Source organism: Botrytis cinerea, chromosome 8 (genome assembly GCF_000143535.2).
Source record: "Botrytis cinerea B05.10 chromosome 8, complete sequence".
Lineage (NCBI taxonomy): Eukaryota > Fungi > Ascomycota > Leotiomycetes > Helotiales > Sclerotiniaceae > Botrytis > Botrytis cinerea.
In genome coordinates, this window is record NC_037317.1 from 1,645,893 (window position 1) to 1,664,189 (window position 18,297).

Here is an 18,297-nt window from a genome sequence, read left to right on the forward strand (position 1 = left end):
AAAAAGATTATTCATGGTCGTGATGGCGATTTATGTTGAGTTTATGTTCACATTCCGTTCTTGTTCATGTTCATGTTCATGTTCTTGCTCTTGCTCTTGCTCTTGCTCTTATTCCGCAATACAATTTAATATGGAATTCCAGAGACCTGCCTGTCTACCCACACCCAGGTAGATGCCGAGATGGGCAGAGGTAGCTTCTCAAGTTGATTTAATATAAAAAAAGGGTTACGAGAGCCAGCCAGGTCAGCAAGAAGTAGGCACTCTCAGTTGGATGAATGTGCTGGGTGCTGGGTGCTGGGTGCTGGGCAATATATATATCATCAAGGAGATGCTTCTTGTGCTCCTCTATGCCCTTACATAGACAAACTATATGTGTACATGTGTATCTAGATGGCAATGCGATCCTCCTCCTTCATGTTCTGATTCGACTCCAAACTCAACCTCCATCCTATTCCCAGCATCGTCAGTTGCATTCGAATCCGGAAAGCAGACATCCTCTGGTGTAAATGCTGCGTTAGGTACCTACCTATTGGGTGTGTGATGGGGATTTTCATAAAAGGAGGAATCGTGCGTACCATGGCATGTCGCGTCGGAAGGACGTGGTAGTGGAGGTGCAGCGTAGATACTAGATACTCGATACCTACTGCAGTAAGATCGCGCCGCCACCCCCCTTTGAGTGATCAATGCCGGGGGTTTACTTTTGATTGTGATCTTGTTCTTATTTTGCTTAGTCCCGAGTATCATTTAATTTCTTCTCCGAAAAGAATAAAAAGCACGGTAATAGCGGCGCTGGTTGGAGAGAGCTATTGGGTTCAATTGAATCAGAAGATTAGCCTAGGTACGTACAGCTAATTGAACTGTGCACACAGCTGCACAGCGCTGCGCTGCACTGCTGCACTTCCCAATTTAACTTCATTCAGCTGTTGCGTGTTGCATAATTCGCAATGTTTAAGGTGGTTGGTGAGAAATCGGGGGGGGGGGGGGGACTCGAAAATCTGGAGGAGAGTCGAGTTTCGTTGCTGCTTGCTGCTTGCTGTTCAATGAATGATCACTGGTCTGTGATCTGTGATCTGTGATCTGTGATCTTGCCATCCGATTTCTTATTTATAGCTTGGAGGGTTTCCGGGCGAATAAGCTTAGATGGTAGGTACGTAGGACGTAGGAGAGGATGGGATGGGATGGGATGGGATGGGATTGGAATTTCCTACGGGAGGTGGGAGGGTTAGGCAGGTATGGCATGCTATGGTAGGCAGGTACTAGGTACGATGTGCGATTGGTACATGGTGTCGCGTGTATTTTTGACTTTGCATCCTTTAGCTAGGGGTAGGGATGGTGTGTGGGTGTGGGTGTGGGTAGGTGGTAGGTGGTAGGTGGGAAGGCCTCTCGATCCTCAATTGATCGGGAGACTGGTCACGGTCCTACGGCAGTGATCATGGGATCTCGAAGAAGAGGGCCAAAGAGGGCGACAAAGGCCTTGATGTAATTATGTATGATGGATGGATGATGCAGGTGTAGGTGGAGGTGGAGGTGTATTTGCCCAGGGCGGAGAGGAGGTGCTGGCCATCCCATCGACCCATCGACCCAGGCACGTGCTGGGCATCAGATCTTCAGCACTTCCTTTTAGCACCCAGCACTCGTGGTGTTTCCATGGTGTTTCCACGGCGTGTACATGGATTTCATAGCATTTGCAGTTCTTCCACGGCTGACATCGAATTTCATATCCTGTCTCGAGACTGTGCATCTCTCTTCCGTTCGCATCTCCTCTGCTCTGTGTACCCAGCTCTCGAAGCTCTCTAATAACGATCTACTGGGTCTCTGCCCACCGGCCCACCGGCCTAGTGCTCGCTGTATGGAATCTTACGAGTCAAGCATTATAATACATAACCTATATCCAACCCCCCTTCCCACATAAATCCTCCCCGCCCTTTCTCACCGTACACCGTCCTTCGAACACTACCACGGCCGCTCCCACTACCTAGGCACAGTACCCAGGAATAGGAATAGGTCCCAAGCATCTTATCTCGTTCGAAACGTCGAAAGTCGGTATGGGATATGAGCGTCGACAATGCTGACGTCGCTGACTAGTATGACTACCCAACTTAAGTCGAAGGCTGTAACTGCCAGCGCAACAGCGCAACAACTGTTGATAATTGACGGCGAATAAAGTTCGATTCTCATCGTCTTGTAAGTTGCAACCCCACGTACGAAGCCATCCCACCAGTTGGCCGCTTGCCACAGGCCTGCCACAGGCCTGCCATCACAGCCCGTCTACCCAGCCCATCCAACTGCAAAGGAAATTATTAAACTGCCCAACTCGGCTTGCCCGCTTTAATAAATCTAAGAATAACGCGATCGAACATTGGCATTGGGGGTTGGGGGGGGGGGCATTGGAACCTGCGGACCTTGGAAAAAGTCAAAAATGTGTCTGCCAGAGAGAGGGTTACAGATTATCATTATTGCAGACTCCTCGGACACCTTCGAAAAAGCAAGTCACTCCCACATCAAATCATTTTTTATTTTTTATTTTTTATTTTTTATTTTTTATTTGCTTATCGCGAAGTATAATCCCCAATTTGGAAATTCTTTTTATTATCCTTTCTTTTCTTTTTTTTTTTTTTTTTTTTTTTCTTTTCTTCTCTTCTCTTCTCTTCTCACGCATGTACTCTTTTTTTGCACAACTGAAAAATATCCCCCCTCTCCTCCTCTTACCCCTCTACCCAGGAGCGGGGAATGTTGGTTAGGAACAACGCAGAATTTCAATCGTTGTCAGCCCACTATCATCCTCTTCGCCGTACAGTCGATGTTATTGCCTTTCGTGTATTTTATGCTTTTGATCTCACCGCCATGATACCCATTCCACGAACCCTCGCTGCTTTTAATCGCAACATACATGATAATCAATATTGCGTTTCCAATATTTGGCCAATTGCCATTGGGTCAGAATGTATATCTGTTACCGTAGCTACTGGCTGTTTGTTTTCCATTCTTTTGGGCGTTGTGTGCGTTGACCTTCATGTCCTATTCAATGATGATTTCACGCTCGACTGCCCATCCAAGCCAGATCATAATTTGTGATCAACATAGACATTAGTCTGATGGATGATCCCGTCATTCGATTAGAGGCCAAACGATATGCCAGGTACGCGAACAAACCATCATCAGCATCCACTCGCATTAAACTCCTTTCTAATTTGGTCCTAGTCCTAGGAACGCTTCCCCGGACCCACCCAAGTCTCCTTTGTGATTTGGATGCACAATTTCAAAACCCGGTCAATGAATCAGTGATGAGGGCACCATTGCACCATACAGCACCAAAGCACCCGAGTCGGGACGGCTCGTAATGGCCTATCAAAATTGACAAATGCTCATAACAACTGATTCAAGAAAGACGCTGCATCGGACCATATCGTTATTACAAACCAACGGTGAAGAAGCTCACTGAAGAAAACTTAGAAAAGTTCTTCCTGCAGAAACATCCAGATCCCAGCCCAGGTGTGGCTCCTCCTGCCCCTCATATCGAAAGCATAGAAGCCGTCTTGATAACCTTCCATGACTTCTACCAGACTATACCAGCATTCCACCCAATCAAGTTCACGGGCTTGCTTAACTTAATTGGGATCCAATGCCGAAATCATCCTTCACCGGTCAATGCCCTCCGAGACAGTGGGTTCCCTATGCAAAGAAACGCAATAAATAATCCTTTCTGGTGTCTCTTTTCACATTTCGTGAGTGGAATATTCAGGGATGATATAAGTCTGCCATGTCCCTCCTCGTCCGCCTTGATTATTTCAAGGCACTGACATCCAATCAAATTGGATGGAATGAGACAATTTCACGGCAGAAACGGGTACTAAAAATCCAGGAGACGGATTTCTGGGTCCTCGTGTTTTCAGTCCGCCAATTCGGGGGAGGCTATCCGGTAACATCTAGAATGAATAAGATCACCCATAGCAAGGAGTCGCCCATACTTTTCCAGCAATGTTTGTATGAACCAAGACCTGCTATTCGTTACGGTCCTCTACCAAGTTAAGTTCTAGCAGGCGGCTCACGTGGCACCCCCTTCACCGATTAGTTGGGAAGAAATCCAGAACCTCGACTTCGACATGGGAATCTATGCACCCACGACACCGCCAGGTGCGTTATCACAAAAATGGGATTAGCAAGATGGCCAAATTGTACAATTCACAAACAAGACATTCAATCTAACTTATGCAACTACAAACTCTACTGGTACCGTAGATAGCTGAACGAAACCTCACCGCTGAGATTGTTACCTAGACAACTGTTACTTGGTATGGAACCCCTCTTCAAGTACTACATCTCGTTACTTTCCTATCTGCATTCCAACGTGGTCGTGCTTGGTTATTCAAACACTTTGTTACTCTCATTGCAAAGCGCTTGTTCCAAGGGTTTTCGGTCAACCGAAGTTTCCGATGTCCGAAATTGGACTCGGATGAACGCTTTAAGCTAAATACAAAAAGTGCACATCGCTGGTTATAATAGGTACTACAGTATTGTCAGGTTCCAAAAATATCGAAAAGTCTCATCTCGAGAAGACCTGGTCCCATATTTCCTTATGCAACACGATCTTAGCTAAGCAGACTTTGATGAAATATTTACTCTTGTACTTCGGGGCGTCGCGACCTTATTTCAGAACTTCAGACACTGAACAAGCACGGGAACAAGTCATCCTCGCATGAAGAACGATCTCGAGCCTTTCGCAGGCCAGTGCCATGTATCATGTAGGCACCAGTAAATGGGTTTTCGTACTTTCTTCATGCCTTTACAATCTCACCTTATCGCAAACCCCTCCATACCCCTAGCCAGATGAAACTACCAGTACTTTCGCACTTTCACCCCACTCCTAAAACAGAAGGTCCTGACTTCCTTATTCGTATCTTCCTTCATTTATTCCACCCTCCTTCTAGAATCATTCTAGAAGCAAAACGGTGATGTCCCCCGCCTGAACTGGAAAGCTGAAACTTTGATATTCGCAACAGTATCACTTTGACACTAGTAAACACGAATTGCGTTGTTGTCTTCTTTGGTGTGACTGCATCTTACAGGATGGATGCGTAACTCGTCAATGCGATTATGTGGGAGGGAAACACAAGGGGTTGCAATGCTTACTGACGAAGAAGTTGATGATTAAAATTAGATTCAAAGGAGAAGGAGGGATTTTAAGGAAATGTAAGCACCCGAGCAAGGTCGCCCTCAGTTTACCCCTAATGAGCTTTCCAAGGACAAAAACAGACGATGATCATCTTGTTCATAGAAGACCAGTCGACATAGCAAGAATGGTGAATCAGCAGCCACGGAATCTTATAGTCAACGAAGCGAATTCTCGATCGGTCCGAATCTCCTTAAGCACACGAGAGGCTCAATATCTTGTCAAAGTTGGGAGCATGGAGAAACGGCCAAGCGCCATGAAACCCTGCACACTTAGCAGTGGCGTCGTCGAACTCCTCGCCCGTTCATCTAGACATGTCAAGTCTTCCGCCAGCTTTGGATCAGAGTAGAGAACGTTTGGATATTGTATCTCACGTGACGAGGTACAATACTGACCCGCAAGACCTGATGGAAAGCAAATCTAGGGTTGATTGGGCACATAATTTCTAATTTGTTCTTGGTTGCGTGTGGTTACTGCACTGTCACGGATCCCATGCGCGCTAAAATCAAATAGAGAACCTTTCGTGGTAATGGGCGAGTTTCCTCCTGACTTCCAAATAGAACCCTCGCTTTATCTCAACGGACTTGAGAGAAGAACAGACCATTTTCCTCGCAGATTAAGGAATGCGAAGGGCAATGTTCATTGTTAGGGTAAAGAAGTGTGCCAAAAGAGGATACCTGTTATCGCAGCAAGTATCGTTGCACAGTCTTACTTGATAATTGCCGGAAGGGCCAAGAACAAATCTGGTAATGCATAGTTGATGACGGCTGCTTTGAATAGAGCTTGTCCTGTAGGCAGTGAGTGTGTGGTGATTGTTGCAGAAATTCCTGATGGCATAGATTCACAGTAACAGATGCATGCCGTGATAACTTGCCTCGTGGCAATACCCTCCTTTTCACATGGCACCAGGACTGAGGAAACCACAGCAGGATGTAGTGAAAGAGAATGCCGAACCTTTACGGTAGGTACTCATCAGTCATTGACGTTTTGGTACTTGGGTAGGTGAGGAAGTAAGTCGGTAGATAGATAGATAGGTAGATAGGTAGAAAGAACATCGTGCACAGCAACACCATGGGTTTCTGTCTGGACGGTCTCTTGATATCGGATATAAAATGTTCCCAGATGATGGCCAATGGAGGCCATATGCAACCATTGTTACCTTGCTTTGAACTCCTTTGAACTCCTCTTGGAAGTTATCATTTCATCGATAGAACACTACAATCTTTTTTTCTTCTGCTTTTGTTTTCTCTGCCTCCCCGAACCTTTGAGGTTGAAGAACACTATGGGATGAATTTGTTAAATGGATCTACATATTGTGCTGTTCGGCCTAGATACAGACCCAGGGGACTCCGCTGTAGGTACTAGATTGGATCGCCGAGGTAGATGCTCATCAATTTGGTTGCAAATTATCATCATGTTCAATGTGCCTGTCTGATGCCTACGGAGCACATATCTACGACGTAAAGACTTGCCCACCACCAAGGCCGGTGACCGTCCTCTGTGTTTCAATTCCGCCAATGGATACCCGATCCGATATCCACATGTTCCCCTTCCCCCCTTCTCTCCAATTATCAACAATATAATCAATCGGCCTGACTATTCCTATACCTACCATCTGCCTAGGCCGGTCTACGATGCTAACTAGCTACACGATGCTATACCTTCTCTTCACACATTTTCTCTGAAAACATTCTATCGCTCTTCTCTCTTCTCTCTCCTCACTCCTCACTCTTCGCTCTTCGCTCTTCGCTCTTCATTTGGCCATTTCATTCACTCTTTACCCGTATGTTCTCGTGGCAAATCATATCGTTGTATCCCTAGATACCTCCTCGAGTAGTGCCTGCCGAGTACCTCCCTCGTCTTCATTCGTTCCTCGACACTATCATTTACATCAAACGACGTAAAGGGAAATATATACTGCAATTCTGTTTACGAAAAGCAAGACACATGTATGAAAACATCCCTACGACTCCGTACTTTGCACACAGATACCCAGGGTACCAACTAAATCGCGGATTTCGAACATCAAAATCTTTTTATTTTTTTCTAGCAGAAGACTGGTGGACCCTTGTATATACGCATCCTCTATTTACTCCCTACCCTATACCACTACACCCTTCCGAGTTTAACTCGAGTGTGCTAAACGTGTACCTCGTTGAAACAATCCCTTCCAGGCCAAAACCACTACTGCGATTTGCGAAATTTGGCGATAACGAGGCAAATCTGCCCTACTACAATCGCCCACCTTTATGATATTCCTTTCGACTTCACTTGGATATCTCTGAATACAATACCATATACCATACAAATACCATATATCAAATACCATTTCTCTCTCTCTCCATATATACGCACGCACGCACACACACATCCATCCACATACATACACACCCGCACGCACGCACACGCACACACAGGCACATGAATGGTGTGGTAATCGAACTACATACTATCGTTCAGCTAATCGATGTTCCACTGACCATAACCATAACCGCCCGAAGTCTCTCCAATCATTATCGAAATTGATCGACAACACCCGACAAACTACCTAGCCATACCCCTCCTCTGCAACATTCATATCCAATATATATCTTATACCTTCAAAAGCGCGTACACCTACTTGGAACGACTAATCATGAGTTGAAGATGTTAATGAGTGACACAGACCGTGGTCTCGGTAATATATTCAGAAAGAAATACCTTCGCAACTTCCCACTCGAGTAATATAACCAATTCTATTGCATAGGGAGAATCAACTTTGTTACAACGGTAGACACCCACGTTCCATATACCTAGAAGAAAATACAGCAACCTCAAAGCGCCACGACGCGCAAACCATCGCCACTTATGAATGGGTTATTGGGAAACGCTCCGCAGACAAATATGTATGTGCGAGCGCTATACGACTACGAGGCCGACGACCGAACAAGTCTTAGTTTTCACGAGGGGGACATAATACAAGTGATCACACAATTAGAAAGTGGCTGGTGGGATGGTGTCATAAATGGTGTGAGGGGATGGTTCCCCAGTAATTACTGCCAGGTCGTATCGGGCCCTGAAGATGTCCTGGACGGCAAGCCGAATGGGGTTGGAATGGGTATAGACGATGAAATCGACGACGATGAAGACGACGAAGAACAATACGAAGAGCAGTACGATGATGAAGGCGAAGAATCAGAGCGTGACGACTTTTCACATTTGCCTGCAACTGGTGTGAACAGCAATGGAAGATCAGGGGTGGATTTCTGGATACCTCAAGCGACTCCTGATGGTAGATTATTCTATTTCAATACGGAGACTGGCGAGAGTAGTATGGAGCTACCGTTGGAATCGCCATCTTCATCAACGGAAATGGGACCGAGAGATCGGATGAATGTCAATATACCAGAGAAAACAAGGCCCCCGGCAGAAATGATGGCGCGAGGATATATAAATGAATCAGACGATGAATCAGAAGGGAATTCTGCATCTGAGCTCGATGGAGAGTCTATAATGCTCGGATCTAAATCCTCATTTGTATGTTGCCTACTCACTACGGCTATATTGTACCTGCTAACACCTCTCAGCCACGGAAGAAACGCAGATCTCAATTATCCGATGGTGTGTCACCAGCGACCTCCATGGACTCAATCAATGGCACATCTCCTGGCACTCGCTCACGAGCCGACACGTTCAATACACCCAATGTATCCCTAACAGCAATGCCGATAGTAAACCCATCTACAACCTCTTTCACGACTCCTGCTCTTGGTCCACCGCACGCTGCTACTTTGCCTCGATCATTCTTTGATGATGGCTCCGCTGCGCCACTGACCTGGAATAGACTCGTTGCAAATATGAAGAGAGCTGTGGATCGCTATCGCGAAGCGATCAATAACCATGATCGTTCTGAGTACGTTCGCCGAGCTGAAGATATTTCCGATCACCTCCGACTATTATTGGCTGCTGGATCCGGTACCACTGATAATCATTCTGGCCAGCCTTCTATTATTTCTACCAACAAAGCCCTCTATCCCCACTTTCGGGACATGATGTCAAAATTCTCGAAATTGGTTATTTCGTCACACATTGCTGCTTCTGACTGGCCCAATTCAGAGTCGTATCAAAAATGCTTGCAGGAGGCGGATGGCGTACTTTTAGGCGTGTTCAGCTACGTTGAGGTCGCCCGCCAGCAGCGTGGCGAGGACATACCACGATTACTTCCCGGTTTTGTCGTTGGTAGCACTATTGGCGGTAGTTGGCAAAATAACGGGCTTGGATCTAGAGATCCTTTAACGTCCAACTTTCTCGACGAAGATGAGAATGTCGTTGAACCTTCTGCGATTTTGGATGCAAATTTGATGGAGAGACTCGATGATTTGAAGAGAATGCTAACATCTAGCATTCGAAAATTGGAGGAGCATCTCATACTAACCGACAAAATCATCACCCCTTACAGACACGAACTGATTGGTAATAATGTCTGTGCAGCCGCGCAAAAAGTTCTCGAGATGTTCAAGCCTTGGGTGTCTACGGTTGAATCTATCAACTTGTCTTCTCTCGGCGATACATTCCAAAATCCTCAACTGATTGACTTCGCCAAACAGAAGCAAAGTTTGTATGATAACATATCAGACTTGTTGCTTGGGTGTCAGGCTGTAGCTGGGCCTTTGGGTGATGAGTGGGCGGAAGTCCGTGGGGAGTCATTGGAAGGACGGCTGAATTATGTGCGCACGTGTTCAAGATCTTTGGAGACAAACTCGTCTCATATTGGCTTCTCACTGCAGCTTCTTGGTGAGCTCGTTCAAACGGCTATGCAGCAGGCTTTGCCTCTCGAAGAAAGGGCGAAAAATTTAAGGAGAGGTGATAGCGCGCCCTACGAGCGACTCCATCAACGATCGGACTCCCGGAATCCATCACTTCGTCCTAGCCTTGCAGATATCGGTAAGTCGCAAACTTACTCTGAAGGTGATACAGTTCTTCCGCCATTCCGAAAGGAGAACTCTAAAGTCAGGAAATTCTTTGGCGAAGAGCCAACTCGAAGAGATGCCCCAGACGAGACACCAGACTGCTTGAAGCTCGACCACGAAGATGATATTTCCTACGATACTAAAGTCCAGCCTCCTATATTGAAGGGCGGTACGCTTGTGGCATTGGTTGAGCAGCTTACACGCCACGATAAGTTGAGCTCGGATTTCAACAACACCTTTTTACTCACGTATCGGTCTTTTACGAATGCGAGGGAGTTATTCGAACATTTGGTGAAGCGCTTTCAGGTACAACCTCCTGAAGGTATGCCCCCAGGAGACTATGGAACATGGGTATCCCGAAAACAAAAGCCAATTAGATTTCGAGTTGTAAACATTTTGAAATCATGGTTTGAGCTTTTCTGGATGGAGGATCAAAGTGATGATACCAAAGCTCTCATAGCCAACGTCTACACGTTTGCTCGGGACACTGTGAAAGCTACTGAAACACCAGGGTCCGGTTCATTAATGACTCTCCTAGAACAACGGTTACGGGGACAGGAAGCTACAGCCAAACGTTTAGTATTGACCTTGAACCATTCCACGCCCCAACCAATTATGCCCAAAAACATGAAGAAGCTTAAGTTCTTGGATATTGATGTAACAGAATTTGCACGTCAACTTACCATTGTCGAGTCAAAGCTTTATGGGAAGATCAAACCCACGGAATGCTTGAACAAAACTTGGCAGAAGAAGGTTGGCGAAAACGACCCTGAGCCTGCACCGAATGTGAAAGCTCTGATCCTGCATTCTAATCAATTGACGAATTGGGTTGCTGAAATGATTCTCACGCAACTTGATGTCAAAAAGCGCGTTGTTGTCATCAAACATTTCGTTCTTGTTGCCGATGTAAGTGATTTTTCTTCCGACTCCCTTCATCCTTCCTAACCTGCTCTAGAAATGTCGTGCTTTAAACAATTACTCAACTCTCACTTCCATCATCTCTGCGCTTGGTACGGCACCAATCCATCGACTAAAAAGAACCTGGGATCAAGTGCCAGCCAAAACCTTGGCAGTACTGGAATCTATGCGTCGCCTTATGGGCAGCACAAAGAATTTTGGAGAATACAGAGAAAGTTTACATCTTGCCAATCCCCCATGCATACCCTTTTTTGGTAAGTTCTAATCGCTCATCTGATGTAATATGGCAAACTAACAATTCTAGGTGTGTATCTTACCGATCTTACATTCATCGAGGACGGTATACCTTCTATCATTAAGAAAACTACATTGATTAACTTTGCCAAACGAGCAAAGACCGCCGAAGTCATTCGCGACATTCAACAGTATCAGAATGTCCCGTACGGCTTGCAGCCAGTTCCGGAACTTCAAGAGTATATATTAACCAACATGCAAGCTGCGGGAGATGTACATGAAATGTATGAAAAGAGTTTAGCAGTCGAACCAAGAGAGCGTGAAGACGAAAAGATAGTCAGGTACGTTCTACACTCTTGATAGCAATCCTTTATCGAGCATGAAACCGATGATAGACCTATACTTATACGAACGACAGGGTGTTGGCTGAATCAGGCTTCCTATGATCGCCGTGCATTGCGCATGTTAGAAAATATCCCCGACAATCACATTTCTGTGACTGGGAAGCATAAAACTCAATTTACAAACCACCGATTACCAGTCACCACCACGGATTTGTTGTGAGACTTGATTGTATCAGGTGTTAATATTAATACATGCATCAACGAATTGACAATAATTTGTCACTTGCCAGGCTTCGTACACAACAACTCAGAGGTATAACTTAGAGGTATATGTCGCAATCGTGGCGAGGTTTCAGGGCACTCGCGGATGATATGCATTTTCAACAACCTACGAAGTTTTGAGAATGCCAATCTTGATACCCAATGCGCCTACCTCGAGCGAGAAATGGAGCGATCGAGGGGCACTTTACAGACTTAGTAGCATGGCGTGGGTGTACTGTTTTTCTTAATGCTACTATCTAGGGAATACTACTGCCGGGCGAGGAAACTAGGCGCAGCAAATGGTGCAGCAGGTCAACGGAGTTAAAATATTTAAGGAAGACATGTAGCACGGTACTTTATCTATCTGTTGCCATTATACCGAAACTAAAATTAAAGGCATTTACTTCTACTGCGTTCACCTATAGAAGACTCGGTGGATGGAGGTTCTCGATCAGCACAGGTAGGTAGATTACTGTGGAGCTCAAAAGTAACAAGCACATTAGCTTCGAGGTATGTTTGGCAGTATTCCTCTCGGGTCTCCGTTGAGATGTGAAGACTGCAGCTCCATTGGTTGACATGGAACATGGGCAAATCCCTGTCCTGAGAAACTTTCCTTTGTTGATGTGCTATTTGAACACTGCGTATAAGTAGCAAGATGTGTATGAGACGACAGTGGTTCATTGCATAGAGTATGTTCAAGTAATTAGTGTATCGCACCCCCTTTTTTCCGACGCATCTTTTTGGTTCTATATCAACAGGCCTCGGGTGAAATGACTTCTACATGCAATGTGCAAAATGTTCTACTAGAGCAGATCAGCCCCGGTGGGTAGTAGAAATATGAAGACATCCCAGTTTTAAAGTACTTCATCGTTTCCGAATTGGATATATGGTAAATACAGCACTCATTCATGGCTGGATTGCAAAGCTCAAGTGAACTTCGAGGAGGCAAGTAAATCCTTTTTGAGGAAACTCAAACAGTGAGATATTTATTTTCGGATGGTTTTTACTGTAACACTTTGATGTCATACTTTGCAACAGTGAGGTTATAATTGCAATTTCTTTCTCCGCAACCAGCCACAACATCAAAATATTATTCTTTGGAGGGTGTACATGTTGACTTCAAATAATACAAAAGCGTATTTGGTACCTACTCTCTTTGCGCCCAGCTATTCACTATGACTCATGTCAAATCACTTTGGTCTTTGCTACCAACGAGACATCCTCGCTGCTAATTTACGAATCGCCCTCTTCTGTTAAATAAGTTGGCTTTGTGTTTTACTTCGATTTTCATTCACCATTCTGGCATTGCCTCAGATTTACTCTGGGGTCAGAAATCTTCCTGGAATTCAGCACTCTCTTGACAAGTAAATAATTTACCCCAAAGTTTCATGGCTTCATCGCCCTATACATCACTGCAAATCAACAGTCAGTTATGACGAAAAAGGTCTGTTTCCACTTCGCAATAACCAAGTGAAAAAGCTCTGACAGGTAGAGAACATGTTGTGAGAAGAAAAAACATCATTAACTTGACAATCAATGAATCGGAAACCAACGAAAGAGAAGATATGTGAAAAGATGGGGGGGAGGTTTGAGATTGCAGGAATAGACTGCAGCCTCGGAAAACATCCGTTTCGTTCGACGGGCTCACAGTATCACTCACTCACCAGGCTGACGAAGGAGAAGAATGGCAGTATGTTAAGAGATGGTGAATCGGTGAATCCATTCGTATCGCTGCATAGTAGCACAACTGGGAAACGCGAATCAAGCAATACTTCTACCACCGACCCTGAAATTAATAAAGCGGTCCCCAAAAGACCAGCCAGAATAAAATCGAAATTTTACCTTGTATTCCACATCGAAAAGCACATATATCGGAACATCAGACACCAGGTTTTGACATAAGACAGGCAAATCGTCGAGGTTGTCTGATAACGACAACCCTGAAGCCAATCCAACTTCTCCACCAAGGAAACCAAGCACGACTAGATAAATCAAGTCAAATATGTCCAATGCAGCGAAGAAAGAAAAGCATGATTTCCAAAGCGTGGAGCTCCAGAGCAACTACTTTTAGAATCGCGTAAGAGAGCATATGAATGCACAGATACTCTTCAGTACCCCTTATTACCACGCTGTCTTGTGATCAAATTTTCGCTTGTGTAATGCGGAGGTTCGATTAGATCCAAAAGCCCAATGATAAAGGTGAAGTAGAGGAGGAATATGGATAGCCGGAATGGTTTCGCACACGGCACAATGAGTAGGCTAAGGTCAAAGCATAGAATTACTCTGGGAGAAATAGGTGGTGGTCGAGAAGGTATAGGTGTGCCTTCATCCGAGAAAGAGATAGTAGATGAGGTTCGAGTAAAACGAGGAAGTCTCGAGTTTGTATAAAGTGTTGAGTATTGAAGAGGAGAGCGAAGACCTCGAGAAAAAGACTGCAAGTATCGTGAGCGCCGTGCTTCAAAATTAAGAGAGAAAATAGGAACAAGAACTTGTGAATAAGATCTTACGATTGAATGGTTACAAGGCAGTGGTTCCGCCTAGAACCCAGAGTGAAGTTAAATGAGCGAAGAGACTTTTCCATTTCAATGGAAGTATTGAAAAGGCATGAGCAGTATTCAACGGGAGAATAATTTATGGCAATTGGTTGTACATGAGAATTTTGGGTGCCACATTAACATCCTTATTCATACAAAAGATAGCAACGAAACAAGGTCAAATAAACAAAAACCTCATATCCTCCTCGCCTCTTTCTTTAATGTTGCCAAGGCTAGAAAGCTCATATCACGAGAAGGAGAAGAGGTCTGGTTTTGCTGAGCTTCATTGTCAAGGGCCGCCCTCAAGACGGCACAATCCCCATGTCTTAGGTGCCACCGCCGCGAAGGAATTAGCTGCATATGCTGTAGACATGCAACAAATAATCATGACACTAACATTAGAGAAGGATTGATTTCCAAAGGATGATCTAATCAACTTCCGGGTCTATTTGTTTGCAGGCGGTATTAAGGGGTAGATGTGACATCCCCCCACCCTGACTGAAAGTCTGACTGGCGTGAAAACAAACCTGGGAGCAGATGGAAAGTGGTTAGTTGCTAAATAAGCTTTAGAGAGACCAAGGATAATTTACCTACTGGATATGATGAGTTCATAATGTTAATTCGCCAGACTAAAACTTCGACTTACTTACACATCGTGCATGCCTCCCTAGTAAGCGTGTAAAGTATCGGCGAGTGATGACATTTCCTGTGGAAGGTGCAGGAGGTGCAGATGTGGGTGAGCGGCACGTGACTATACGTAGTTTCGCCCCAGAGATTCGGATCGAGTTCTTTCCGACAGAGACAGAGTGGGGAGACGAGAAGGTTACAATCAAAGGAAATGGTTTTGGCATGTACTGTTTGCAATGTTCTATCTAAATCAACGTCGAACAAGCAATACTTTGGAAATGCTTCATTATATCGACTTTCTGGCACATGGAAGGGGATACGAGAGTGATGATTAATGAAAAGGAAGGCTCACGTTAAGTTGGACGATAGTGACATCTATCTTGTACCGGTCGATATGTCTATGGTATTCACCAGTCGTACATCGTACTTGCAGGTGCCAACATGCCAACATTTGGAATGATCGTCGCCACTTGTGTTAATCACCTGTAAGTTATCGTTCATTATTTCAATTGCCTAAGGTATCGCATCGCCACTACCTAGTCTCCTAGTTCAATTGCCGCCCGTGATTAGCAACAGGAACAGGAACAGGAACAGGAACAGGAACAGGAACAGGAACAGGTAAAATTCCTTGTACTGTACTTCGGGAACTACTGAGGCCGCTCCAAGACGCTCATTCAGTCGTTGCCAACGAAGATTTGTTGAAGATCGACATGTGTACCACGGAGACAATGTGATCTAAAGCGACTTGGCTTGATGACACCAAGTCCAAAAACAAGAAGGCGCTTTCCACCAGCTTGCTTACCTTGGAGCTCAAAGCTTGGGTGTGATGCAAGGTGCAAGCCATGCTCTCCATATTTATTGTGCTAGCCATCTGGTCAATACTCGAGTATAGTAAACTACCTAGGTATGTACTAGGTACTTTGACATTTATCCATATCGAACCTCTAGCAGCTGTTACTTTGCTACTCGTTTTTTGGTGATCTCATGATGTAGGAAATTATGTCTTTCCCAAATCTCAAACATATCGCCAATATCATCGATACCATCATTATCACCTATATCACCAACATCATTCTTCCAGAGTAACATTAATATTGGTGACTGAGTACGAATGCAGTATGGTTCAACTCTTTCCGGACTTTTGAACATTCGGTTAACACTCTTCCCGGAGCTAGCTAGCGTACTAGGTAGACTCGAGGTAGACTGAAAATACATCAAATTAACAATCAACAAAGACAGATGATCCCTTAACCATTTGAGACTAATCCCACTATCGACATCTTGCAATTCCCCATTCCTCCTTGCCATCTCCCCATATGTCGATGCCTTTGGGGTTCGGGAATTGTTGATTAGTGTCACGGCCTGGCGCATTGCCGGTCGGTTCTATTACCTGATAGAGTCATTTCCAAGATCAATATTGAGGACTCTAGTAAGAAATCAATGAATAGTTCGGAAAGATCAATGGCCGGACAGAAATCTATCGTCGTCATGGCAATTGCTAACTCTATATAACTGCTTGTTTATCCTACTATTATCAGTCCCTGACCATCAGACAGCTCAGCCTTCCCCTTCGTTTTCCAACCGAACTACCTACATTCAACGGTTATCCAATCCTAACCCCTTTTCCAAATAATCAAATAAATTATGCTATTCTCTACCACCACCATTGTCGCTATCGCCAGCATCTTAAACGTTGCATCGGCTCTTCCTGCAAAAAGACAGGCAGCGCCAACCGATGCGGACATCCTCCAATATGCCTTAACGCTCGAACATCTCGAGAATGCATTCTACAAGAAGGCTCTCAGTGAAATGCCAGAACAGATGTGGCTCGATGCAAACTTCACCTCTTCCTTCTACAACCAGTTGAAGTATATTGCGCATGATGAAGAAGCACATGTTGTCTATCTTCAAAATGGCCTCACCGCTGCGGGTGCTGCTCCTGTTCAAGCCTGTGAATACAAATTTCCATTCACGGATCCCAAATCATTCGTTGCTCTCGCTTCCGTCATTGAGGGTGTCGGTGTTTCCGCTTACCTCGGAGCAGCAGCCGATATCACAACAAAGGCCTACCTTACCGCAGCTGCTTCTATACTTGCCACCGAAGCTTTACATCAATCTGCTGAACGTAACGCCAATGGTGAAATTCCAATGGCCAACCCTTTCGCCACACCCCTTGGATTGAACGCTGTCTACTCTATCGCATCATCCTTTATCGTCTCTTGCCCATCTACCAACGCTGCCTTGCCCGTAATGGCCTACCCATCCCTCGCCCTCAAGTCTGGCTTGCCTACTGCACCAGGCGCCAATGTTGCCCTTGTACCAGAGACAACTCCTTCCGGAACGTTCTACACTACCTTTGTGAGCGGGCTCGATACTGTCTCTGTTGAAAGCCAAGTTGGCAGTGACGGTTTAATCATGACTGCAGTTCCAATGAACATCTCAGGACAAAGTTATGCCTTCTTGACCAGTGACAACTCTGTCACCTTGAGTGATTCCAACATCATTGCTGGTCCAGCTATCATAGAGGTTACACCTGGTTCGCCAGTATTCGACTTGTCAACCATTTAAAATAATGGGTTGTTGCATGGTGGAGGTATGAATTAAAAATTGGTAGTAATTTCTACAGGCATTCGGTGGTCAAATAATGGTTTTAATGGGCGGGGCGTGTGCCAAGTACTATTCTATGTTTAATAACGATTCCTCTTGTCAGCTTCACAAACTTTGTATTGTATATAATAGTATTCAATAAATCAAATATATGAAAAGATAATTCTCGAGGAAATATTTTGTATTTGTATTGCCATTCTTCAGGTTAACCCTCGATTCATTCACAGTCAACAGACAAAGCATTGACCTAACTAACTGCCCCTCCACCATATAATAGTCGGCTCTTCAAGCGGCCCACTCGTTCCCGACTATTAGCCCACAAAAGAATGGAAAATTTTCCTTCCACCCACCCCACATTCAAAATCGAGCCAAAGAATAGTCAATTTATATTTGAAAACCCAAATCATTCCATCAAGTAATGCAAACAAATATTGATTCTATTACCGGCCGGTCATCCATCAAACAGACGGTCATCTGAACGGTACTGGCCTGCTGGCCCAATGGCAAGGCGCTTGACTACGACTTGTGTAGAAGTTCTTCAACTTCTTCATTGTTGACATCAAGAGATTGCAGGTTCGATCCCTGCGTAGGTCACGTGTTTACTTTTGACAGTTCTTTTTGCAAAATTTGGATGTGTTGCGTTGAGAATTGGA

At 44.9% G+C, this 18,297-nt stretch overlaps 3 protein-coding genes across 3 annotated transcripts; 2 read left to right on the plus strand and 1 right to left on the minus strand.

Moving 5' to 3' along the window:
- The first annotated feature begins 6,538 nt into the window (after positions 1-6,538).
- BCIN_08g04300 (hypothetical protein) lies at positions 6,539-12,692 on the plus strand. Its single transcript, XM_001553996.2, has 5 exons — positions 6,539-8,686; positions 8,737-11,025; positions 11,075-11,291; positions 11,342-11,612; positions 11,690-12,692. Exons 1-5 carry the CDS (start codon positions 8,054-8,056, stop codon positions 11,715-11,717), a joined length of 3,438 nt encoding a protein of 1,145 aa, XP_001554046.1. The 5' UTR covers positions 6,539-8,053; the 3' UTR covers positions 11,718-12,692.
- A 682-nt stretch (positions 12,693-13,374) lies between these two features.
- BCIN_08g04310 (hypothetical protein) lies at positions 13,375-15,117 on the minus strand. Its single transcript, XM_024694644.1, has 3 exons — positions 15,005-15,117; positions 14,384-14,937; positions 13,375-14,308 (listed from the first exon to the last, which is right to left on the minus strand). The coding sequence occupies exons 2-3, from the start codon at positions 14,455-14,457 to the stop codon at positions 14,155-14,157; spliced, it is 228 nt and encodes a 75-aa protein (XP_024550434.1). The 5' UTR covers positions 14,458-14,937; positions 15,005-15,117; the 3' UTR covers positions 13,375-14,154.
- A 1,250-nt stretch (positions 15,118-16,367) lies between these two features.
- BCIN_08g04320 (hypothetical protein) lies at positions 16,368-17,790 on the plus strand. Its single transcript, XM_001553998.2, has one exon. It carries the CDS (start codon positions 16,682-16,684, stop codon positions 17,603-17,605), a length of 924 nt encoding a protein of 307 aa, XP_001554048.2. The 5' UTR covers positions 16,368-16,681; the 3' UTR covers positions 17,606-17,790.
- Positions 17,791-18,297: the final 507 nt, after the last annotated feature.